The sequence below is a fragment of the Chiloscyllium plagiosum genome, unplaced genomic scaffold (genome assembly GCF_037043375.1).
Source record: "Chiloscyllium plagiosum isolate Xiang-an unplaced genomic scaffold, Cpla_swu_hap1 HiC_scaffold_12, whole genome shotgun sequence".
NCBI lineage: Eukaryota > Metazoa > Chordata > Chondrichthyes > Orectolobiformes > Hemiscylliidae > Chiloscyllium > Chiloscyllium plagiosum.
In genome coordinates, this window is record NW_028270150.1 from 59,350,792 (window position 1) to 59,376,843 (window position 26,052).

Genomic DNA, 26,052 nt, shown 5'->3' on the forward strand with positions numbered 1-26,052 from the left:
CATCTGTACAACTCCTCCGCTCCAAATCGTCTGTACAACCCCACTGCTCTCTATCATCTGTACAACTCCATCGCTCCAAATCATCTCAACAACCCCTCTGCTCCAAATCGTCTGTACAACCCCTCTGCTCCAAATCATCTGTACAACTCCTCTGCTCCATATCGTCTGTACAACCCCTCTGCTCCAAATCATCTGTACAACCCCTCTGCTCCAAATCATCTGTACAACTCCTCTGCTCCAAATCATCTGAACAACTCCTCCGCTCCATATCATCTGTACAACTGCTCCGCTCCAAATCATCTCAACAACCCCTCTGCTCCAAATCACCTGTACAACCCCTCTGCTCCATATCATCTGTACAACTGCTCCGCTCCAAATCATCTCAACAACCCCTCTGCTCCAAATCACCTGTACAACCCCTCTGCTCCATATCATCTGTACAACTGCTCCGCTCCAAATCATCTCAACAACCCCTCTGCTCCAAATCGTCTGTACAATCCCTCTGCTCCAAATCATCTGTACAACCCCTCTGCTCCAAATCATCTGTACAACTCCTCTGCTCCAAATCATCTGTACAACTCCTCCGCTCCATATCATCTGTACAACCCCTCTGCTCCAAATCATCTGTACAACCCCTCTGCTCCAAATCGTCTGTACAACCCCTCTGCTGTAAGTCATCTGTAGAACCCCTTTGCTCCAAATCATCTGTACAACCCCTCCGCTCCAAATCATCTGTACAACCCCTCTGCTCCAAATCGTCTGTATGACCCCTCTGATCCAAATCATCTGTACAACTCCTCTGCTCCAAATCATCTGTACAACTCCACTGCTCCATATCATCTGTACAACTCCACTGCTCCATATCATCTGTCCAACTCCCCTGCTCCACATCATCTGAGCAACCCCTCTGCTCCAATTCATCTGTAAAGCCCCTCTGCTCCGAATCATCTGTACAACTCCACTGTCCCATATCATCGGTACAACTCCTCTGCTCCAAATCATCTGTACAACCCCTCCGCTCAAAATAATCTGTACAACCACTCTGCTCCAAATCATCTGTAAATCCCCTCTGCTCAAAACCATCTGTACAATCCCTCTGCTCCAAATCATCTGTACAACTCCTCTGCTCCATATCATCTGGACAACCCCTCTTCTCCAAATCATCTCAACAACCACTCTGCACCAAAACGTCTGTACAACCCCTCTGTTCCAAATCATCTGTACAAACCCTCTGCTCCAAATCGTCTGTACAACCCCTCTGCTCCATATCATCTGTACAACTCCTCCGCTCCAAATCATCTCAACAACCCCTCTGCTCCAAATCACCTGTACAACCCCTCTGCTCCATATCATCTGTACAACTCCTCCGCTCCAAATCATCTCAACAACCCCTCTGCTCCAAATCGTCTGTCCAATCCCTCTGCTCCAAATCATCTGGACAACCCCTCTGCTCCATATCATCTGTACAACTCCTCTGCTCCTAATCATCTGTACAACCCCTCTGCTCCAAATCATCTGTTCAACCACTCTGCTCCAAATCATCTAGACAACTCCTCTGCTCCAAATCATCTGTACAACCCCTCTGCTCCAAACCGCCTGTACGACCCCTCTGCTCCATATCATCTGTACAACCCCTCTCTCAAAATCATCTGTACAAATCCACTGCTCCATATCATCTGTACAACCCCTCTACTCCAAATCGTCTGGACAACCCCTCTGCTCCAAATCATCTGTACAACCCCTTTGCTCCGAATCATGTGTACAACCCCTCTGATCCAAATCATCTGTACAACCCCTCTGCTCCATATCATCTGTACAACTCCTCTGCTCCTAATCATCTGTACAAGCCATCTGCTCCAAATCATCTGTACAACTCCTCGGCTCCAAATCATCTGTACAACCGCTCTGCTCCAAATCATCTGTGCAACCCCTCCGCTCCAAATCATCTGTACAACCCCTCTGCTCCAAATCATCTGTACAACCCCTCTGCTCCGAATCATGTGTACAACTCCTCCGCTCCAAATCGTCTGTACAACCCCTCTGCTCCATATCATCTGTACAACTCCATCGCTCCAAATCATCTCAACAACCACTCTGCTCCAAATCGTCTGTACAACCCCTCTGTTGCAAATCATCTGGACAAACCCTCTGCTCCAAATCGTCTGTACAACCCCTCTGCTCCATATCATCTGTACAACTCCTCCGCTCCAAATCATCTCAACAATCCCTCTGCTCCAAATCACCTGTACAACCCCTCTGCTCCATATCATCTGTACAACTCCTCCGCTCCAAATCATCTGTACAACTCCTCCGCTCCAAATTGTCTGTACAACCCCTCTGCTCTCTATCATCTGTACAACACCATCGCTCCATATCATCTCAACAACCCCTCTGCTCCAAATCGTCTGTACAACCCCTCTGCTCCAAATCATCTGTACAACTCCTCTGCTCCATATCGTCTGTACAACCCCTCTGCTCGAAATCATCTGTACAACCCCTCTGCTCCAAATCATCTGTACACCTCCTCTGATCCAAATCATCTGAACAACTCCTCCGCTCCAAATTGTCTGTACAACCCCTCTGCTCCAAATTGTCTGTACAACCCCTCTGCTCTCTATCATCTGTACAACTCCATCGCTCCATATCATCTCAACAACCCCTCTGCTCCAAATCGTCTGTACAAACCCTCTGCTCCAAATCATCTGTACAACTCCTCTGCTCCATATCGTCTGTACAACCCCTCTGCTCGAAATCATCTGTACAACCTCTCTGCTCCAAATCATCTGTACACCTCCTCTGATCCAAATCATCTGAACAACTCCTCCGCTCCAAATTGTCTGTACAACCCCTCTGCTCCATATCATCTGTACAACTCCATCGCTCCAACTCATCTCAACAACCATTCTGCTCCAAATCATCTGTACAACCCCTCTGTTCCAAATCATCTGTACAAACCCTCTGCTCCAAATCGTCTGTACAACCCCTCTGCTCCATATCATCTGTATAACTCCTCCGCTCCAAATCATCTCAACAACCCCTCTGCTCCAAATCACCTGTACAACCCCTCTGCTCCATATCATCTGTACAACTGCTCCGCTCCAAATCATCTCAACAACCCCTCTGCTCCAAATCGTCTGTACAATCCCTCTGCTCCAAATCATCTGTACAACCCCTCTGCTCCAAATCATCTGTACAACTCCTCTGCTCCAAATCATCTGTACAACTCCTCCGCTCCATATCATCTGTACAACCCCTCTGCTCCAAATCATCTGTACAACCCCTCTGCTCTCTATCATCTGTACAACTCCATCGCTCCATATCATCTCAACAACCCCTCTGCTCCAAATCGTCTGTACAACCCCTCTGCTCCAAATCATCTGTACAACTCCTCTGCTCCATATCGTCTGTACAACCCCTCTGCTCGAAATCATCTGTACAACCTCTCTGCTCCAAATCATCTGTACACCTCCTCTGATCCAAATCATCTGAACAACTCCTCCGCTCCAAGTTGTCTGTACAACCCCTCTGCTCCATATCATCTGTACAACTCCATCGCTCCAACTCATCTCAACAACCATTCTGCTCCAAATCGTCTGTACAACCCCTCTGCTGTAAGTCATCTGTAGAACCCCTTTGCTCCAAATCATCTGTACAACCCCTCCGCTCCAAATCATCTGTACAACCCCTCCGCTCCAAATCATCTGTACAACCCCTCTGCTCCAAATCGTCTGTATGACCCCTCTGATCCAAATCATCTGTACAACTCCTCTGCTCCAAATCATCTGTACAACTCCACTGCTCCATATCATCTGTACAACTCCACTGCTCCATATCATCTGTCCAACTCCCCTGCTCCAAATCATCTGAGCAACCCCTCTGCTCCAATTCATCTGTAAAACCCCTCTGCTCCGAATCATCTGTACAACTCCACTGTCCCATATCATCGGTACAACCCCTCTGCTCCAAATCATCTGTACAACCCCTCCGCTCAAAATAATCTGTACAACCACTCTGCTCCAAATCATCTGTAAATCCCCTCTGCTCAAAACCATCTGTACAATCCCTCTGCTCCAAATCATCTGTACAACTCCTCTGCTCCATATCATCTGGACAACCCCTCTTCTCCAAATCATCTCAACAACCACTCTGCTCCAAAACGTCTGTACAACCCCTCTGTTCCAAATCATCTGTACAAACCCTCTGCTCCAAATCGTCTGTACAACCCCTCTGCTCCATATCATCTGTACAACTCCTCCGCTCCAAATCATCTCAACAACCCCTCTGCTCCAAATCACCTGTACAACCCCTCTGCTCCATATCATCTGTACAACTCCTCCGCTCCAAATCATCTCAACAACCCCTCTGCTCCAAATCGTCTGTCCAATCCCTCTGCTCCAAATCATCTGGACAACCCCTCTGCTCCATATCATCTGTACAACTCCTCTGCTCCTAATCATCTGTACAACCCCTCTGCTCCAAATCATCTGTTCAACCACTCTGCTCCAAATCATCTATACAACTCCTCTGCTCCAAATCATCTGTACAACCCCTCTGCTCCAAACCGCCTGTACGACCCCCCTGCTCCATATCATCTGTACAACCCCTCTCTCAAAATCATCTGTACAAATCCACTGCTCCATATCATCTGTACAACCCCTCTACTCCAAATCATCTGGACAACCCCTCTGCTCCATATCATCTGTACAACTCCTCTGCTCCTAATCATCTGTACAAGCCATCTGCTCCAAATCATCTGTACAACTCCTCGGCTCTAAATCATCTGTACAACCGCTCTGCTCCAAATCATCTGTACAACCCCTCCGCTCCAAATCATCTGTACAACCCCTCTGCTCCAAATCATCTGTACAACCCCTCTGCTCCAAATCATGTGTACAACCCCTCTGCTCCAAATCATCTGTACAACCCCTCTGCTCCATATCATCTGTACAACCCCTCTGCTCCTAATCATCTGTACAAGCCATCTGCTCCAAATCATCTGTACAACTCCTCGGCTCCAAATCATCTGTACAACCCCTCTGCTCCAAATCATCTGTACAACCCCTCTGCTCCAAATCATCTGTACAACCGCTCTGCTCCAAATCATCTGTACAACCCCTCCGCTCCAAATCATCTGTACAACCCCTCTGCTCCAAATCATCTGTACAACCCCTCTGCTCCGAATCATGTGTACAACTCCTCCGCTCCAAATCATCTGTACAACCCCTCTGCTCCAAATCATCTGTACAACACCTGTGCTCCAAATCATCTGTACAACACCTCTATTCCAAATCATCTGTACAACCCCTCTGCTCCAAATCATCTGTACAACTCCTCCGCTCCAAATCATCTGTACAACCCCTCTGCTCCAAATCCTCTGTACGACCCCTCCGCTCCATATCATCTGTACAATCACTCTGCTCCAAATCATCTGTACAACCCCTATGCTCCAAATCGCCTGTACAACCCCTCTGCTCCAAATCGTCTGTACAACCACTCTGCTCTAAGTCATCTGTCGAACCCCGTTGCTCCAAGTCATCTGTGCAACTCCTCTGCTCCAAATCATCTGTACAACACCACTGCTCCATATCATCTGGACATCTCCTCTGCTCCAAATCATCTATACAACCCCTCTGCTCCAAATCATCTTTAAAACCCCTCTGCTCAAAATCATCTGTACAACTCCTCTGCTCCAAATCATCTGTACAACTCCTCTGCTCCAAATCATCTGTACAACTCCTCTGCTCCAAATCATCTGCACAACTCCTCTGCTCCATATCGTCTGTACAACCCCTCTGATCCAAATCGTCTGTACAACTCCTCTGCTCCAGATCGTCTGTACAACCCCTCTGCTCCATATCATCTGTACAACTCCATCGCTCCAAATCATCTCAACAACCCCTCTGCTCCAAATCGTCTGTAAAACCCCTCTGCTCCAAATCATCTGTACAACCCCTCTGCTCCAAATCATCTGTACAACCCCTCCGCTCCAAATCATCTCAACAACCCCTCTGCTCCAAATCGTCTGTACAACCCCTCTGCTCCATATCATCTGTACAACTGCTCCGCTCCAAATCATCTCAACAACCCCTCTGCTCCAAATCGTCTGTACAATCCCTCTGCTCCAAATCATCTGTACAGCCCCTCTGCTCCAAATCATCTGTACAACTCCTCTGCTCCAAATCATCTGTACAACCCCTCTGCTCCAAATCATCTGTACAACCCCTCTGCTCCAAATCGTCTGTACAACCCCTCTGCTGAAAGTCATCTGTAGAACCCCTTTGCTCCAAATCATCCGTACAACCCCTCCGCTCCAAATCATCTGTACAACCCCTCTGCTCCAAATCGTCTGTACGACCCCTCTGATCCAAATCATCTGTACAACTCCTCTGCTCCAAATCATCTGTACAACTCCACTGCTCCATATCATCTGTACAACTCCACTGCTTCATATCATCTGTCCAACTCCCCTGCTCCAAATCATCTGAGCAACCCCTCTGCTCCAATTCATCTGTAAAAACCCTCTGCTCCGAATCATCTGTACAACACCACTGTCCCATATCATCGGTACAACTCCTCTGCTCCAAATCATCTGTACAACCCCTCCGCTCCAAATAATCTGTACAACCACTCTGCTCCAAATCATCTGTATATCCCCTCTGCTCAAAACCATCTGTGCAATCCCTCTGCTCCAAATCATCTGTACAACTCCTCTGCTCCATATCATCTGGACAACCCCTCTGCTCCAAATCATCTCAACAACCACTCTGCTCCAAATCGTCTGTACAACCCCTCTGTTCCAAATCATCTGTACAAACCCTCTGCTCCAAATCGTCTGTACAACCCCTCTGCTCCATAGCATCTGTACAACTCCTCCGCTCCAAATCATCTCAACAACCCCTCTGCTCCAAATCACCTGTACAACCCCTCTGCTCCATATCATCTGTACAACTCCTCCGCTCCAAATCATCTCAACAACCCCTCTGCTCCAAATCGTCTGTACAATCCCTCTGCTCCAAATCATCCGTACAACCCCTCTGCTCCAAATCATCTGTACAACTCCTCTGCTCCAAATCATCTGTACAACTCCTCCGCACCATGTCATCTGTACAAACCCTCTGCTCCAAATCATCTGTACAACCCCTCTGCTCCAAATCATCTGTACAACCCCTTTGCTCCAAATCGTCTGTACGACCCCTCTGCTCCATATCATCTGTACAATCCCTCTGCTCCAAATCATCTGTACAACCCCTCTGCTCCAAATCATCTGTACAACTCCTCCGCTCCAAATCATCTGTACAACTCCACTGCTCCATATCATCTGTACAACCCCTCTGCTCCAAATCGTCTGTACGACCCAACTGCTCCATATCATCTGTACAATCCCTCTGCTCAAAACCATCTGTACAACTCCTCTGCTCCAAATCATCTGTACAACTCCTCTGCTCCATATCATCTGGACAATCCCTCTGCTCCAAATCATCTGTACAAACCCTCTGCTCCAAATCGTCTGTACAACCCCTCTGTTCCAAATCATCTGTACAAACCCTCTGCTCCAAATCGTCTGTACAACCCCTCTGCTCCATATCATCTGTACAACTCCTGCGCTCCAAATCATCTCAACAACCCCTCTGCTCCAAATCACCTGTACAACCCCTCTGCTCCATATCATCTGTACAACTCCTCCGCTCCAAATCATCTCAACAACCCCTCTGCTCCAAATCGTCTGTACAATCCCTCTGCTCCAAATCATCCGTACAACCCCTCTGCTCCAAATCATCTGTACAATTCCTCTGCTCCAAATCATCTGTACAACTCCTCCGCTCCATGTCATCTGTACAACCCCTCTGCTCCAAATCATCTGTACAACCCCTTTGCTCCAAATCGTCTGTACGACCCCTCTGCTCCATATCATCTGTACAATCCCTCTGCTCCAAATCATCTGTACAACTCCTCTGCTCCAAATCATCTGTACAACTCCTCCGCTCCAAATCATCTGTACAACTCCTCTGCTCCAAATCATCTGTACAACTCCACTGCTCCATATCATCTGTACAACCCCTCTGCTCCAAATCGACTGTACGACCCATCTGCTCCATATCATCTGTACAACCCCTCTGCTCCAAATCATCTGTTCAACCCCTCTGCTCCAAATCATCTGTAGAAGCCCTCTGCTCCAAATCATCTATACAACTCCTCTGCTCCAAATCATCTGTACAACCCCTCTGCTCCAAACCGCCTGTACGACTCCTCTGCTCCATATCATCTGTACAACCCCTCTCTCAAAATCATCTGTACAAATCCACTGCTCCATATCATCTGTACAACCCCTCTACTCCAAATCGTCTGGACAACCCCTCTGCTCCATATCATCTGTACAACTCCTCTGCTCCTAATCATCTGTACAAGCCATCTGCTCCAAATCATCTGTACAACTCCTCGGCTCCAAATCATCTGTACAACCCCTCTGCTCCAAATCATCTGTACAACCCCTCTGCTCCAAATCATCTGTACAACCGCTCTGCTCCAAATCATCTGTACAACACCTGTGCTCCAAATCATCTGTACAACTCCTCCGCTCCAAATCCTCTGTACGACCCCTCCACTCCATATCATCTGTACAATCACTCTGCTCCAAATCATCTGTACAACCCCTCTGCTCCAAATCATCTGTACGACCCCTCCACTCCATATCATCTGTACAATCACTCTGCTCCAAATCATCTGTACGACCCCTCCACTCCATATCATCTGTACAATCACTCTGCTCCAAATCATCTGTACAACCCCTATGCTCCAAATCCTCTGTACGACCCCTCCACTCCATATCATCTGTACAATCACTCTGCTCCAAATCATCTGTACAACCCCTATGCTCCAAATCGCCTGTACAACCCCTCTGCTCCAAATCGTCTGTACAACCCCTCTGCTCCAAATCATCTGTACAACTCCACTGCTCCATATCATCTGGACATCTCCTCTGCTCCAAATCATCTATACAACCCCTCTGCTCCAAATCATCTTTAAAACCCCTCTGCTCAAAATCATCTGTACAACTCCTCTGCTCCAAATCATCTGTACAACTCCTCTGCTCCAAATCATCTGTACAACTCCTCTGCTCCAAATCATCTGCACAACTCCTCTGCTCCATATCGTCTGTACAACCCCTCTGATCCAAATCGTCTGTACAACCCCTCTGTTCCAAATCATCTGTAGAACTCCTCTGCTCCATATCGTCTGTACAACCCCATCGCTCCAAATCATCTCAACAACCCCTCTGCTCCAAATCATCTGTCTAACCCCTCTGCTCCAAATCATCTGTACAACTCCTCCGCTCCAAATTATCTCAACAACCCCTCTGCTCCAAATCGTCTGTACAACTCCTCCGCTCCAGATCGTCTGTACAACCCCTCTGCTCCATATCATCTGTACAACTCCATCGCTCCAAATCATCTCAACAACCCCTCTGCTCCAAATCATCTGTACAACCCCTCTGCTCCAAATCATCTGTACAACTCCTCCGCTCCAAATCATCTCAACAACCCCTCTACTCCAAATCACCTGTACAACCCCTATGCTCCAAATCGCCTGTACAACCCCTCTGTTCCAAATCGTCTGTACAACCCCTCTGCTCTAAGTCATCTGTAGAACCCCGTTGCTCCAAGTCATCTGTGCAACTCCTCTGCTCCAAATCATCTGTTCAACTCCTCTGCTCCAAATCATCTGTACAACTCCACTGCTCCATATCATCTGGACATCTCCTCTGCTCCAAATCATCTATACAACCCCTCTGCTCCAAATCATCTTTAAAACCCCTCTGCTCAAAATCATCTGTACAACTCCTCTGCTCCAAATCATCTGTACAACTCCTCTGCTCCAAATCATCTGTACAACTCCTCTGCTCCAAATCATCTGCACAACTCCTCTGCTCCAAATCATCTGCACAACTCCTCTGCTCCATATCGTCTGTACAACCCCTCTGATCCAAATCGTCTGTACAACCCCTCTGTTCCAAATCATCTGTAGAACTCCTCTGCTCCATATCGTCTGTACAACCCCATCGCTCCAAATCATCTCAACAACCCCTCTGCTCCAAATCATCTGTCTAACCCCTCTGCTCCAAATCATCCGTACAACTCCTCCGCTCCAAATCATCTCAACAACCCCTCTGCTCCAAATCGTCTGTACAACTCCTCCGCTCCAGATCGTCTGTACAACCCCTCTGCTCCATATCATCTGTACAACTCCATCGCTCCAAATCATCTCAACAACCCCTCTGCTCCAAATCATCTGTACAACCCCTCTGCTCCAAATCATCTGTACAACTCCTCCGCTCCAAATCATCTCAACAACCCCTCTACTCCAAATCACCTGTACAACCCCTCTGCTCCATATCATCTGTACAACTCCTCCGCTCCAAATCATCTCAACAACCCCTCTGCTCCAAATCGTCTGTACAATCCCTCTGCTCCAAATCATCTGTACAACCCCTCTGCTCCAAATCATCTGTACAACTCCTCCGCTCCAAATCATCTGTACAACTCCTCTGCTCCAAATCATCTGTACAAATCCTCCGCTCCATTTCATCTGTACAACCGCTCTGCTCCAAATCATCTGTACAACTCCTCTGCTCCAAATCATCTGTACATCTCCTCTGCTCCAAATCATCTGTACAACCCCTCTGCTCCAAATCATCTGTACAACTCTTCTGCTCCAAATCATCTGTACAACTCCTCCTCTCCAAATCGTCTGTACAACTCATCTGCTCCAAATCATCTGTACAACCCCTCTGTTCCAATTCATCTGCACAACTCCTCCGCTCCAAATCATCTGTACAACCCCTCTGCTCCAAATCGTCTGTACGACCTCTCCGCTCCATATCATTTGTGCAACTCCTCTGCTCCAAATCATCTGTACAAACCCTCTGCTCCAAATCGTCTGTTCAACCCCTCTGCTCCAAATCGTCTGTACAACCCCTCTGCTCCATATCATCTGTACAGGCCCTCTGCTCCAAATCATCTGTAAAAACCCCTCTGATCCAAATCATCTGTAAAACTCATCTGCTCCAAATCATCTGTACAACTCCACTTCTCCATATCATCTGGACAACTCCTCTGCTCCAAATCATCTGTACAACCCCTCTGCTCCAAATCATCTGTAAAACCCCTCTGCTCCAAATCATCTGTCCAACTCCACTGCTCCATGTCATCGGTACAACCCCTCTGCTCCAAATCATCTGTACAATTCCTCTGCTCCAAACCATCTGTACAACTCCTCTGCTCCGTATCATCTGGACAACTCCTCTGCTCCAAATCATCTGTACAACCCCTCTGCTCCAAATCATCTGTAAAACCCCTCTGCTCCAAATCATCTGTACAACTCCTCTGCTCCAAATCATCTGTACAACTCCTCTGCTCCAAATCATCTGTACAACTCCTCTGCTCCAAATCATCTGTACAACTCCTCTGCTCCAAATCATCTGTACAACTCCTCTGCTCCAAATCATCTGTGCAACTCCTCTGCTCCAAATCATTTGTACAACCCCTCTGCTCCATATCGTCTGTACAACCCCTCTCTCAAAATCATCTGAACAACCCCTCTGCTGCAAATCATCTGTAAAACCCCTCTGCTCAAAATCCTCTGTACAACTCCACTGCTCCATATCATCTGTACAACCCCTCTGCTCCAAATCATCTGTACAAGCCCTCTGCTCCAAATCATCTGTACAACTCCACGGCTCGAAATCATCTGTACAACCCCTCTGCTCCAAATCGTCTGTACAACCCCTCTGCTCCAATCATCTGTACAACCCCTCTGCTCCAAATCATCTGTACAACTCCACTGCTCCATTACATCTGTACAACTCCTCTGCTCCAAATCATCTGTACAACCCCTCTGCTCCAAATCATCTGTACAACCCCTCTGCTCCGAATCATGTGTACAACTCCTCCGCTCCAAATCATCTGAACAACCCCTCTGCTCCAAATCATCTGTACAACACCTCTGCTCCAAATCATCTGTACGACCCCTCTGCTCCAAATCGTCTGTACGACCCCTCCGCTCCATATCATCTGTACAACCACTCTGATCCAAAGCATTTGTACAACCCCTATACTCCAAATCGTCTGTACAACCCCTCTGCTCCAAATCGTCTGTACAATCCCTCTGCTCTAAGTCATCTGTAGAACCCCTTTGCTCCAAATCATCTGTACAACCCCTCTGCTCCAAATCGTCTGTACGACCCCTCTGCTCCATATCATCTGTACAACCCCTCTGCTCCAAATCATCTGTAAAAAGCCCTCTGATCCAAATCATCTGTACAACTCCTCTGCTCCAAATCATCTGTACAACTCCACTGCTCCATAACATCTGTACAACTCCTCTGCTCCATATCATCGGTACAAACCCTCTGCTCCAAATCATCTGTACAACCCCTCCGCTCCAAATCATCTGTACAACCCCTCTGCTCCAAATCATCTGTACAACCCCTCTGCTCCAAATCATGTGTACAACTCCTCTGCTCCAAATCATCTCTACAACTCCATTGCTCCATATCATCTGGACAACTCCTCTGTTCCAAATCATCTGTACAACCCCTCTGCTCCAAATCATCTGTGCAACCCCTCTGCTCCAAATCATGTGTAAAACCCCTCTGCTCAAAATCATCTGTACAACTCCTCTGCTCCAAATCATCTGTACAACTCCTCTGCTCCAAATCATCTGTACAACTCCTCTGCTCCAAATCATCTGTACAACCCCTCTGCTCCAAATCATCTGTACAACACCTCTGCTCCAAATCATCTGTACGACCCCTCTGCTCCAAATCGTCTGTACGACCCCTCCGCTCCATATCATCTGTACAACCACTCTGCTCCAAAGCATTTGTACAACCCCTATGCTCCAAATCGTCTGTACAACCCCTCTGCTCCAAATCGTCTGTACAATCCCTCTGCTCTAAGTCATCTGTAGAACCCCTTTGCTCCAAATCATCTGTACAACCCCTCCGCTACAAAACATCTGTACAACCCCTCTGCTCCAAATCGTCTGTACGACCCCTCTGCTCCATATCATCTGTACAACCCCTCTGCTCCAAATCATCTGTAAAAAGCCCTCTGATCCAAATCATCTGTACAACTCCTCTGCTCCAAATCATCTGTACAACTCCACTGCTCCATATCATCTGTACAACCCCTCTGCTCCAAATCATCTGTACAACCCCTCTGCTCCAAATCATCTGTAAAACCCCTCTGCTCCAAATGATCTGTACAACTCCACTGCTCCATATCATCGGTACAAACCCTCTGCTCCAAATCATCTGTACAACCCCTCCGCTCCAAATCATCTGTCCAACCACTCTGCTCCAAATCATCTGTACAACCCCTCTGCTCCAAATCATGTGTACAACTCCTCTGCTCCAAATCATCTCTACAACTCCATTGCTCCATATCATCTGGACAACTCCTCTGTTCCAAATCATCTGTACAACCCCTCTGCTCCAAATCATCTGTGCAACCCCTCTGCTCCAAATCATGTGTAAAACCCCTCTGCTCAAAATCATCTGTACAACTCCTCTGCTCCAAATCATCTGTACAACTCCTCTGCTCCAAATCATCTGTACAACTCCTCTGCTCCAAATCATCTGTACAACTCCTCTGCTCCAAATCATCTGAACAACCCCTCTGCTCCAAATCATCTGTACAACACCTCTGCTCCAAATCATCTGTACGACCCCTCTGCTCCAAATCGTCTGTACGTCCCCTCCGCTCCATATCATCTGTACAACCACTCTGCTCCAAAGCATTTGTACAACCCCTATGCTCCAAATCGTCTGTACAACCCCTCTGCTCCAAATCGTCTGTACAATCCCTCTGCTCTAAGTCATCTGTAGAACCCCTTTGCTCCAAATCATCTGTACAACCCCTCCGCTACAAAACATCTGTACAACCCCTCTGCTCCAAATCGTCTGTACGACCCCTCTGCTCCATATCATCTGTACAACCCCTCTGCTCCAAATCATCTGTAAAAAGCCCTCTGATCCAAATCATCTGTACAACTCCTCTGCTCCAAATCATCTGTACAACTCCACTGCTCCATATCATCTGTACAACTCCTCTGCTCCATATCATCGGTACAAACCCTCTGCTCCAAATCATCTGTACAACCCCTCCGCTCCAAATCATCTGTACAACCACTCTGCTCCAAATCATCTGTACAACCCCTCTGCTCCAAATCATGTGTACAACTCCTCTGCTCCAAATCATCTCTACAACTCCATTGCTCCATATCATCTGGACAACTCCTCTGTTCCAAATCATCTGTACAACCCCTCTGCTCCAAATCATCTGTGCAACCCCTCTGCTCCAAATCATGTGTAAAACCCCTCTGCTCAAAATCATCTGTACAACTCCTCTGCTCCAAATCATCTGTACAACTCCTCTGCTCCAAATCATCTGTACAACTCCTCTGCTCCAAATCATCTGTACAACCCCTCTGCTCCAAATCATCTGTACAACACCTCTGCTCCAAATCATCTGTACGACCCCTCTGCTCCAAATCGTCTGTAAAAAGCCCTCTGATCCAAATCATCTGTACAACTCCTCTGCTCCAAATCATCTGTACAACTCCACTGCTCCATATCATCTGTACAACCCCTCTGCTCCATATCATCGGTACAAACCCTCTGCTCCAAATCATCTGTACAACCCCTCCGCTCCAAATCATCTGTACAACTCCTCTGCTCCAAATCATCTGTACAACTCCTCTGCTCCAAATCATCTGTACAACCCCTCTGCTCCAAATCATCTGTACAACCCCTCTGTTCCAAATCATCTGTACAACCCCTCTGCTCCAAATCATCTGTGCAACCCCACTGCTCCAAGTCATGTGTACAACCCCTCTGCTCCATATCATCGGTACAAACCCTCTGCTCAAAATCATCTGTACAACTCCTCTGCTCCAAATCATCTGTACAACCCCTCTGCTCCAAATCATCTGTACAACCCCTCTGTTCCAAATCGTCTGTACAACCCCTCTGCTCCAAATCGTCTGTACAACCCCTCTGCTCCAAATCATCTGTACAACTCCTCTGCTCCATATCGTCTGTACAACCCCTCTGCTCCAAATCATCTGTACAACCCCTCTGCTCCAAATCGTCTGTACAACTCCTCCGCTCCAAATCGTCTGTACAACCCCTCTGCTCCAAATCATCTGTACAACTCCTCTGCTCCAAATCATCTCAACAACCCCTCTGCTCCAAATCATCTGTACAACCCCTCTGCTCCAAATCGTCTGTACAACCCCTCTGCTCCAAATCATCTGTAGAACTCCTCCGCTCCAAATCATCTCAACAACCCCTCTGCTCCAAATCATCTGTACAACCCCTCTGCTCCATATCATCTGTACAACTCCTCCACTCCAAATCATCTCAACAACCCCTCTGCTCCAAATCGTCTGTACAATCCCTCTGCTCCAAATCATCTGTACAACCCCTCTGCTCCAAATCGTATGTACAACCCCTCTGCTCCAAATCATCTGTACAACCCCTCTGCTCCAAATCATCTATACAACTCCTCCGCTCCAAATCATCTGTACAACTCCTCTGCTCCAAATCATCTGTACAACTCCTCCGCTCCATATCATCTGTACAACCCTTCTGCTCCAAATCATCTGTACAACTCCTCTGCTCCAAATCATCTGTACAACTCCTCTGCTCCAAATCATCTGTACAACCCCTCTGCTCCAAATCATCTGTACAACCCCTCTGCTCCAAATCATCTGTACAACCCCTCTGCTCCAAATCATCTGTACAACTCCTCCGCTCCAAATCATCTGTACAACCCCTCTGCTCCAAATCATCTGTACAACCTCTCCGCTCCAAATCGTATGTACAACCCCTCTGCTCCAAATCATCTGTACAACTCCTCTGCTCCAAATCATCTGTACAACTCCTCCGCTCCAAATCATCTGTACAACCCCTCTGCTCCAAATCATCTGTACAACTCCTCTGCTCCAAATCATCTGTACAACCCCTCTGCTCCAAATCATCTGTACAACTCCACTGCTCCATATCATCTGGACATCTCCTCTGCTCCAAAACATCTGTACAACCCCTCTGCTCCAAATCATCTGTAAAACCCCTCTGCTCCAAATCATCTGTACAACTCCTCTGCTCCAAATCATCTGTACAACTCCACTGCTCCAAATCATCTGTACAACTCCTCTGCTCCAAATCATCTGTACAACCCCTCTGCTCCAAATCATCTGTACAACTCCTCTGCTCCAAATCGTCTGTACAACCCCTCTGCTCCAAATCATCTGTACAACTCCTCTGCTCCATATCGTCTGTACAACCCCTCTGCTCCAAATCATCTGTACAACCCCTCTGCTCCAAATCGTCTGTACAACTCCTCCGCTCCAAATCGTCTGTACAACCCCTCTGCTCCAAATCATCTGTACAACTCCTCCGTTCCAAATCATCTCAACAACCCCTCTGCTCCAAATCATCTGTACAACCCCTCTGCTCCAAATCGTCTGTACAACCCCTCTGCTCCAAATCATCTGTACAACCCCTCTGCTCCAAATCATCTGTCCAACCCCTCTGCTCCATATCATCTGTACAACAACTCCGCTCCAAGTCATCTCAACAACCCCTCTGCTCCAAATCATCTGTACAACCCCTCTGCTCCATATCATCTGTACAACTCCTCCGCTCCAAATCATCTCAACAACCCCTCTGCTCCAAATCGTCTGTACATTCCTCTGCTCCAAATCATCTGTACAACTCCTCTGCTCCAAATCATCTGTACAACCCCTCTGCTCCAAATCATCTGTACAACCCCTCTGCTCCAAATCATCTGTACAACCCCTCCGCTCCGAATCATTTGTACAACCCCTCTGCTCCAAATCATCTGTTCAACTCCTCCGCTCCAAATCATCTGTACAACTCCTCCGCTCCAAATCATCTGTACAACCCCTCTGCTCCAAATCATCTGTACAACTCCTCCGCTCCAAATCATCTCAACAACCCCTCTGCTCCAAATCATCTGTACAACCCCTCCGCTCCAAATCATCTCAACCAACCCCTCTGCTCCAAATCATTTGTACAACCTTTCTGCTCAAAATCATCTGCAATTTAAACTTCAACTATTTCTTGTTCAAATAGTTATTTGCACAATGCTTGACATGGGCATCAGGTTCCTTGCTTCCAAAACATACAGCTATCCCTTCAAAACACCAGTTTTAGAAAAGTTCTTTCTCAATTCAGTGCACAAGTTTCAGAATCCCAAATGAAAACGACATGGAACAAAAAAACTCAAAGAACTATGGATGCTGGATATCAGAAATTGATCGGAGCACTCAGCAGGTCTGGCAGCATCTGCAGAGTGAAAGCAAAGTTAATATTTTGGGTGTCCTGAAGATGGGTCACTGGACCTGAAACGATAACTTTGCTTTCTCTCTGCAGAAACTGCCAGCCTGCTGAGTGTTTCGAACAATTTCTGATTTTGTTAAAAAAAAGACATGGTTCTTACACAGTGTTGTATGAAGACTTAACATAATTTTCTTCCTCTTTTGAAGCCTTGAAACCAGTCTGGTTTTTTGAAATAATTGCTCCCTGGTGCATTCAATAATTTCTGCACATATGCACTCAGGTCTCTCTGTTCCTGCACCCCATGTAAAATTGTAGCCTTAGTTTATTTTTCTCCCCTTATTCTTCCTACCAAAATTAATCACTTTATATTTCTCTGTATTAAATCTCATCTGTTGTATGTTCACTCAGTCCATAAGCCCTATGTCCTCTTGAGGTTCATTTCTACCCTCCTCACAATTCATAACGCTCTGAAGTTTTTTGAAATCTATACATTTTGAAATTGTGATATGTAACCCAAGTCTAGGCCATTAATATAACATTATTATATTAACTGTGATCCCTTTACTGACCTCTGGGGAACCCCGTTGTACATTTAGCTCTAAATTAGCTCTAATTTTTAGAGACTAAAAATAGTTCAATCTCATGTTGTTCATTTCCTTTCTCTTTTCACAATAATAAAACATATTTTTGAATAACCACTTGAGACACTGCGCTTGCTGGAAGTTAGCAGAAGCCATAGCAGTGCATTTTCGCATGTCAGAGACTTCAAACACTTTGTCTAATTTGACTCTTGCCTAATATCTAAAAATGCTCTTCATGGGCCAAATTTCTAAAGTCCTTCTTTCTAATTTTGCACTCAGGTTTCATACCAAGATTTCAGTGACAAATTGAGTGCAAGTAAATTTTGGCTGAACAGGAATATGAGCACAAGTTTGTGGTACTCCCTGGAAATGGATCTGCAGTCAAGCAGATGAGTGCAGGTTCATAGCTCCTTGAAAGTGGAGCCACAGGTAGATAGGATAATGAAGAAGGCGTTTGGTATGCTTTCCTTTATTGAGTATTGAGTACAAGAGTTGTGAGGTCATGTTGCGGCTGTACAGGACATTGGTTAGGCCACTGTTGGAATATTGCATGCAATTCTGGTCTCCTTCCTATCGGAAAGATGTTGTGAAACTTGAAAGGGTTCAGAAAAGATTTACAAGGATGTTGCCAGGGTTGGAGGATTTGAGCTATAGGGAAACGCTGACCAGGCTGGGGCAATTTCCACTGGAGCATCGGAGGCTGAGGGGTGACCTTAGAGAGGTTTACAAAATTATGAGGGGCATGGATAGGGTAAATAGGCAAAGTATTTTCCCTTGGGTTGGGCAGTCCAGAACTAGAGGGCATAGGTTTAGGGTGAGAGGGAAAGATATAAAAGAGACCTACGGGGCAACGTTTTCACGCAGAGGGTGGTACATATATGGGAAGAGTTGCCAGAGGAAGCAATGGAGGCTGGTACAATTGCAACATTAGCCACTGGGATACATGAACACCAAACAGCCACCAAAAGACATGACCCACTATCACTATTATCCTTACATCCAGACGAAGAAAGACATCATTTTGACTGGAACAACACATCTATCCTAGGACAGGCTAAACAGAGACATGCACTGGAATTCCTAAAAGCCTGGCATACAATCTGGAACTCCATCAATAAACACATCGATTTGGATCCCATTTACCAACCTCTGAGAAAAAGACCCAGAAATGATATCACCCACCGTAACAGACCAAGACACACAAATAGCAAGCGGGACAGAACACCAGTGCTTCTCCGGAAGCTCACTGATGATGTTACCCAGCATGGTGACGAAACATCTGAAAACAAACCTGCCGGCTCAGCGAGCAAACTTCCAACCTGAACCTCAACCTGAGCTACAAATCTTCTCAAAAATCACAGGCATATATATTTTTGTTAGGTTGGGAAATCATGGGTTCTCAAAGATAGTTCCAAATGTAGAATTACAAAAACATTCAGATCAGCCTTGGGTTTTATTGAATTGCAGAGCTGGGGCTAAATGCTCTGTTACTGTTCCTATTTCTTATGTTTGTGTGTTTGTAAAAATGATACAGTAAATGTAATTCAAAAATGAGGATTACTACATTAGAAATTATACATTATGAATTTCCAGAGTCGAAGAGTGTAGTGTTGGAAAAGCATAGCTAGTCAGGCAGTATCTGAGGAGCAGGAAAGTCGATGCCAGAAGCACAAGCTTTTCATCAGGAATGATGGATGCTGACTGACCAGCTGTGCTTTTGCAGTACTACACTCTTCGACTCTGATCTCTAGCATCTGCAGTCCTCACTTTCTCCATTATGAATTTCCATACTAAGTAATGTAATTATGTAGGGGAATGCAGTGTACTGCTATTCATTCGACTAGTTCCTGCAGGTTTGATATATAAAATGCTCCCATAACACAAATCATTTGTATGATTCACAAAAATTCCTGAAAGGTTCAGGTATTCACATCCTTAGAAAAATATAACTATTTTATTTAGTTTGGGGAACTGCTTCATTTGAGGTTATTGAAGCTACAGGTTGCAAAATAAAGTCCATATGACCATTATGGGTCACTATTGGCAGCTAAATATTCAGGATCATTAAAATACACATAAGCAAGGTTGTACAATTGCTGTACATTTCTTTAAAATATAGTTCTGAAATACTTGGCATATGCCAAATGATATGAATATAATGGCAATGATATTTAATAGTCTAAATATTTGAGGGATTTGAAAGGAAAAATAATTAATCAATATTATCCCACTTTAAATTCCAAAATATGCACACTTGGATTCTTGGCATTCACAAAGTAACTAATTTAAATTCAGAAGAAACCTAACTAGCCTTTTAGACTCAGAGTTACATTTGCCTTCCCAGGACTTGTGTTGTGTTTCTAGAGTGTTAGCACCTCCACGCTCCAAAGCAAGTCTGCACCCACTCATGTCAACCCAACCAACTCTGTAAGGGTATTCGATTGATGCACAGTGCAACCTGCCCAATGAAATGCTGACACCTGCTATCATTCATGTACATCTGTTCAGCCTTCTCTAGGGCATTCTGCACCACACACCCACTTGTCACTAGCAATGTAAATAAGCAGCAGGTGATAGGAAGTAAGAGTTGGCCTATTTACAAAACTGCTAACTATGTAATTATGTTCAGAATGGCCTTTTTATCTTGAAAATGGTAATCTTGACTCCAAACCCTTCACTCAACACTAACCACCAATCCGTGCTCCACAAACCCCACAATAAGGATCCTAATGTTTTACATCTTATGCACCATCCTCTTCTGAGACCTAAGAAGCTCTGAGATTTCAAGATAAGCTGAATACCCTAATGGAACGAGCAAACAAACAAAATGGATTAGTATATGGAATTCAGCTCAATTAAGTCTAGGAAAAGAATAAAGGGTCCACATATGGACTCAATGAAAGGCACTGCAATGGCTTTAAGAATATCTGCACATCATTGTGCAATTCTATCACAACTGGCTTAAAACGCTCAAACCTAAGGAAAGCTTAAGTCAATTCTACCACAGAGCCCTCCGTAGTTTCTATATAAGTGGAATCTGCAAAACAAACACAGACCAAATGATTCTTGTTGATTTCCCAGGGCTACTCACATACATTTTGTGGGATTTCAGAGAGACCTCTGAGTTAAAATGTCTCAAGCCATATTTCTGAAGCAGTGAGTTAGTCTTCTAATTCATCTCATTACCTGGAATAAAACTTAGCAACTAGAATTTTCCTAAATTTAAGGTTGATTTTAACATGTACTCAAACAACATTAATATTGTAAAATACTAGCCCTGAATTTGCTGAAAGAGTTATTGCAAGTTTAAAGTGCAATCATTCTTAGTGTATAAATAACCCAACAATTCATAGTGAGGAAGATTGCCTTGATTTGCAAATTGCCAGGAAGATTTGTGCCAGTCTGCCATTAATCTTGTAAAATGGACAATTTCCTAGTGATCTGGGGCTGGTACATAACAGTAAGACCCTTTTTAATAATGAGATTTATGTTCCTGCATTGTCACTTGATCTCTCTCAACCCAGAAAGAAACAACTGAAATTGAGAGTTTCATTCCTGCAGGTTCTTGTTCCTGTTTGAACTGTTTTCACCTGATTTATTTCTGTCATTTGTTTCTTTCCCTCTCCTTACATTTCTCCAAAGAGATCCGCTGTCGGTCCTGTCATTCATGAAAGTCACCAGATGCCTGGTTACCAATGACAGATCACACTTTCACCAGTTCTTGGGCAAAAAAATATTTTGAGCTGAGGACCAAGGGAAACAAAAATCTAATAGACTGCACAACACTCTCCTTTTCCAGAAAATTGTGTAAATCGATGAAGTTACCTTACCTTAGCTGGCATCTTATCTTTTTGTAGCAGTGGCAACTGAACACAAATACAACTGTCAGAATTGCTACCAGTACAACAACAATCCAAATATAGTGATGGGAGTTAATTGATATGTGTGCTGCAGGGAGAAAAAAAGGAAAATATAAGTGGCATAGTTGAAAATTGGAATTAAATACTCAGGGAATGGGAGACCAGTGCATACCTTGCATTTTCTTGCATACCTCATCTATCAGAAACTTTACTGACGAGTCTGCTGGGAGCAGATTACAGATGGGGAGGAAGCCCCTTATATCACCTGACATGGGCCTCAGGTGAGGTTTCTCCACCCTGGATCCTCCTTCCATGCCTGACATTGCCATTACGACCCCTCTACCCATCATGTCCAGGTTTGCCATTCTGTATGTTGTGTTGTGTCTTACGGTCAGTATACTTCAAAGAGAGATACTCATGATATCATAATGAATGCATGATAACATGATAGCATCAAAGTGTGAGACCCAAGGTTATAAGAATCTCAGATTCCCTCTTATCCTGGGAATCATTTCCAGTATAGCATGCTATGCTGTTTCCTCTTTAACATAATAGTTTAATATGAGTCCAAACTGATGTGCCCGTGAATGTAATATTTGTATATATTCTGGACGTAAGTTTGCTTGTTGAGCTGCAAGGTTCATTTTCAGACATTTCGCCACCATACTAGATAACATCATGTGTGAGCTTCTGGTGTTTATATAGATGAGTTGTAATAAACTATTGTTGGATTATTCAAAACCACAGTATCTACATCTATTTTCAAGTGTTACAAGAGTTAACATTAGCATTCCCACATCAGGTAAAATACCCTGTCGGAGGCAAAACCCAAATAAATGTCCTGGCAACAAGACTCCACATTTTGGGTTCCAGCATTTTAAATTGGAGGACTGCCTGTATTCCCACCATTGATAACCACTATTGGTGGTGTTGAAGTACCAACAGAGCTGCCAACCAATCAGATTGAGTCACAGTTTTGAAGTGGCAATTCTACCTGAGTAAAAGGTGGGTATTCCACCTCCAGCCAATTGAACTCCTGTGTGTTAAATGACTATGGGACGTCCTGATCAATGGGAATGCATTACATTCTCTGCTGAATCTTTGATGGCACAGGAAACCATGCCATCTGAAAATTCCTGCTCATTGTGTGTTATTTTTCTTCTTGTAGTATTATTGGCTATGAATTTGGATCAGATAATCCTGGTTTCAAGTTAGTCATTCAGCAATTTTAACATGTAAATATTGTTCCAGAAATCATTTTTTTAAAAATGGAAATCATTTTTTCCCACCACCTATATCTACATTTTGGTTTAAATTTTACAAAGAAATTACTTCATCGTGAGACAAAAGAAAATAATGAAAAATCTATCTCCTCTTTAAGTGAATTTTGCATGCAGTGTACTGTAATATTGCCAAGATACTGGTGCCAGCAGCAGGGAAAAGTTTAAAATATGTCACGGGCCAATTTCCTGCTTTGTCTAGGAGAAACAAAGGAAGCTTGACTTATGTCAATCACATTTCAGGTTTCCTCATGTATAAAGTAGTGATCAGAAAATGCAGATTGTGGAAACCCTGAGAAAGGGAAGTACCTGGAGTAAGAGAGAATATGAGAAGCAAGGTGTTAAATTAAAGTGCAAAACCTTGAAGTTTATAAACTCTGGATTATTACCTGAACTTCCTGTAAATTAGCATAGAGTACATGAAATTGAGAAGTGAATGCGTGGCTCAAAGACTGGTCTGGGAGAAGTCATTAAATATTTTTATGGCAGAATGGAAGATAGAGTACTGACGTAAGGTCAACAATGTGAATTGTAAACTCTAAATCACATCCTACATAGACAACTTCTGATCTGCTAAATATTTACAGTAATTTTGTTTTTTATTTAACTTATTGATACTGTAATGAAGTTCACTTCCCTGGATTCAAGCTTTTTAATATACTTATTTATAGTCAGTCTTACCACGCAGAGTGAGGCATGTCTTCCCAATGTTTTGGCCAGTTCTCGTTGTATTAAAGATACAGTGATAACATCCTTCATCTTCAAGCCTTACCCCAGACAGTATAATGGTAGATACTTGTACCTTTGTTGGCTTGAAAACAGCTCTACCACTAAATGGCACAGAAAAATTGCCTCCATTTGTTTCACTAAATGTAGCAATATTATCCTCCGATTGGCCATTTAACTTCTGCCAAGTGACCTGTTGAATATCTTTTGAATATGAAGTACAGCTGAAGGTTACATTTCCACCTAAAACTGCTGTGATATTCTGTGTCTCCACATTTACATCCTTTTCTGTGAAATCGAAAGAAAAAGTAAACCGTATAAATTGTTACATAATAATTTTCAGCAAAGTATTTATCCCTGAAACATTTTGAGGTTTTCATACTGCACTGGACAATTATATCAGTGGGTCTCAGCTGGGGCATGCTCACCTCTGAGTCAGAGTGGGTTCAAGTTGCATTCTGGAGACTGACTCTGCCCCTGTCAGTTGTGTACTGAGAGACTACTGCACTATTGGAGGTGCTGTCTTTCAGGAAAGATGCTAGATACTGGCATCATCTACCTTTTCTGTAGAAAATAAGAACACTATGATGCTTGATGAAGAATGGGGAGGTTTACCATCCGGTCAATATTAATGCATCTGCCAACTACATTAGAACAGATTATTTATTCATCCATTTTCTCAATTCACGACAGGCAAACCAAAAGGTTTTACATTCTGTTAGATGCTATTACCAAAGCCTTTGCTTCTTTTTCTGAATATAGTCAGAAGGAATAAGAGTATTGAACATCATCTTCAGTGGGAAGATTACCTTATCCATTGTGTATGACTGCCATCTCCACTATCCTGTTGGCCACATTTTGATTAAAAACAAGGCTCAATTATATTTGGCTTTCTTGTTGTGCAAGGATTATTTTAAGGCCCATGTACTTGAAGTATCATCCACTTTCCTAAATTCTGTGCATTTTTCAGCATTTTGTGGTCCCACATTACTGCATTATAATTAATCCAATTATTCTTTCAATTCAAACTACAATGCCTTAAGGTCTGTAATATTATTTCTGGCCAGATTTAGCAGCAATATGGCAAAGAAAAACTGATAGAAAATTAAATAATAAATTTAATATGTTTCCCCTAAGTTTCTGTGGTACTTTCCAATTCCTACCAAAAATTTCAGGAAAAATATTGACACTGATTTTTGTGGTAATTCGGCTGTTGCTTGTTAAGAGTTTGTTAGTGAGCTGTGACAGAAATATCTGGTATTATTCTGATGCTTTTAAAGTGTGTGTTTCTTAACATGTTCTCTGGGACAGAAATGCAAAACAGCCTGCTTACATTGATGAGCAGAAACTGAACTGTGATGAACCTCTGATTCACTGCTCAGATATATTTCCTTTTAGCAAATTAGATATTTCAACTTCTAAATCGTAAATCATTATAATTAAGCTGGAATCAAGACATTAACATTTATACAACTTTCAATGGAAATAGACAATGTATGCAACTTTCAAGACTTAAAACATGCTTTACATTGTAAGGTTTAAACTATTTCAAGGGAAAAAGTAAGATAGGCATAAATAGATTACTGAATTCAAACAGGAAGCAAGTTTCATGTAATTTTACTTTGTCCACATGTGATAGTGGATATGTGGGACAAAGAAATTAAGAATTTCAGGTCAATAATTGCAATTAGAAAGAAAATGAATCAGTTAAATGTTGAGAGAATTGAAGAGACAGTAATAGATCTATTCAATTCACAAAGGGGAGAAAGTGTGATCTTGGTTGTTGAATGAGAAAATCCTGACTGATGTAGTCATCTATGGACTGTGAAAGGAGATGGTTTGGTGCACAGACAATCGTTTTGATTTCAAGCTTTCTCATATTCTTATCTGTGTTAGTCTTACCAAGCACAATCAGGCAGGTTGTCCCAGTCTTATGGCCAGCAAGGAATGTAGTGAAAATACATTTATAACATCCTTCATCTTCAAACATCACTCCAGACACTGCAAGGGTGGACACTTGCAGCTTTGATTGTATGAAGGCAGCTCTATCACTAAACGACTCAAGTATATAAGCTCCATTTTTTTCACTAAATGTGGCAATATTATCCTTAGATTGACCGCGTAACCTTTGCCAGGTGACTTGTACAATGTCTTTAAAATGTGAAGTGCAGTTGAAGGTAACATTTCCACCTAAAAGTGCTGTCACAGTCTTCTCGGTCTCCACATTTGGAGGATTTCCT

General features: G+C 44.1%; 1 protein-coding gene across 5 annotated transcripts in view; it reads right to left on the minus strand.

Moving 5' to 3' along the window:
- Nucleotides 1-26,052, minus strand: part of LOC122555102 (OX-2 membrane glycoprotein-like) — a 45,475-nt gene that overhangs the window by 13,056 nt on the left and 6,367 nt on the right. For 3 of the 5 annotated variants that reach the window (XM_043700784.2, XM_043700782.2, XM_043700783.2), the window contains 3 exons: nt 25,715-26,050; nt 23,768-24,100; nt 21,777-21,894 (listed from right to left, as the gene is read on the minus strand). In XM_043700784.2, coding sequence (XP_043556719.2) covers nt 21,777-21,894; nt 23,768-24,100; nt 25,715-26,050 — 787 coding nt within the window. The remainder of the gene's footprint in view (nt 1-21,776; nt 21,895-23,767; nt 24,101-25,714; nt 26,051-26,052) is intronic. The other 2 variants (XM_043700785.2, XM_043700786.2) reach the window with 1 other exon arrangement.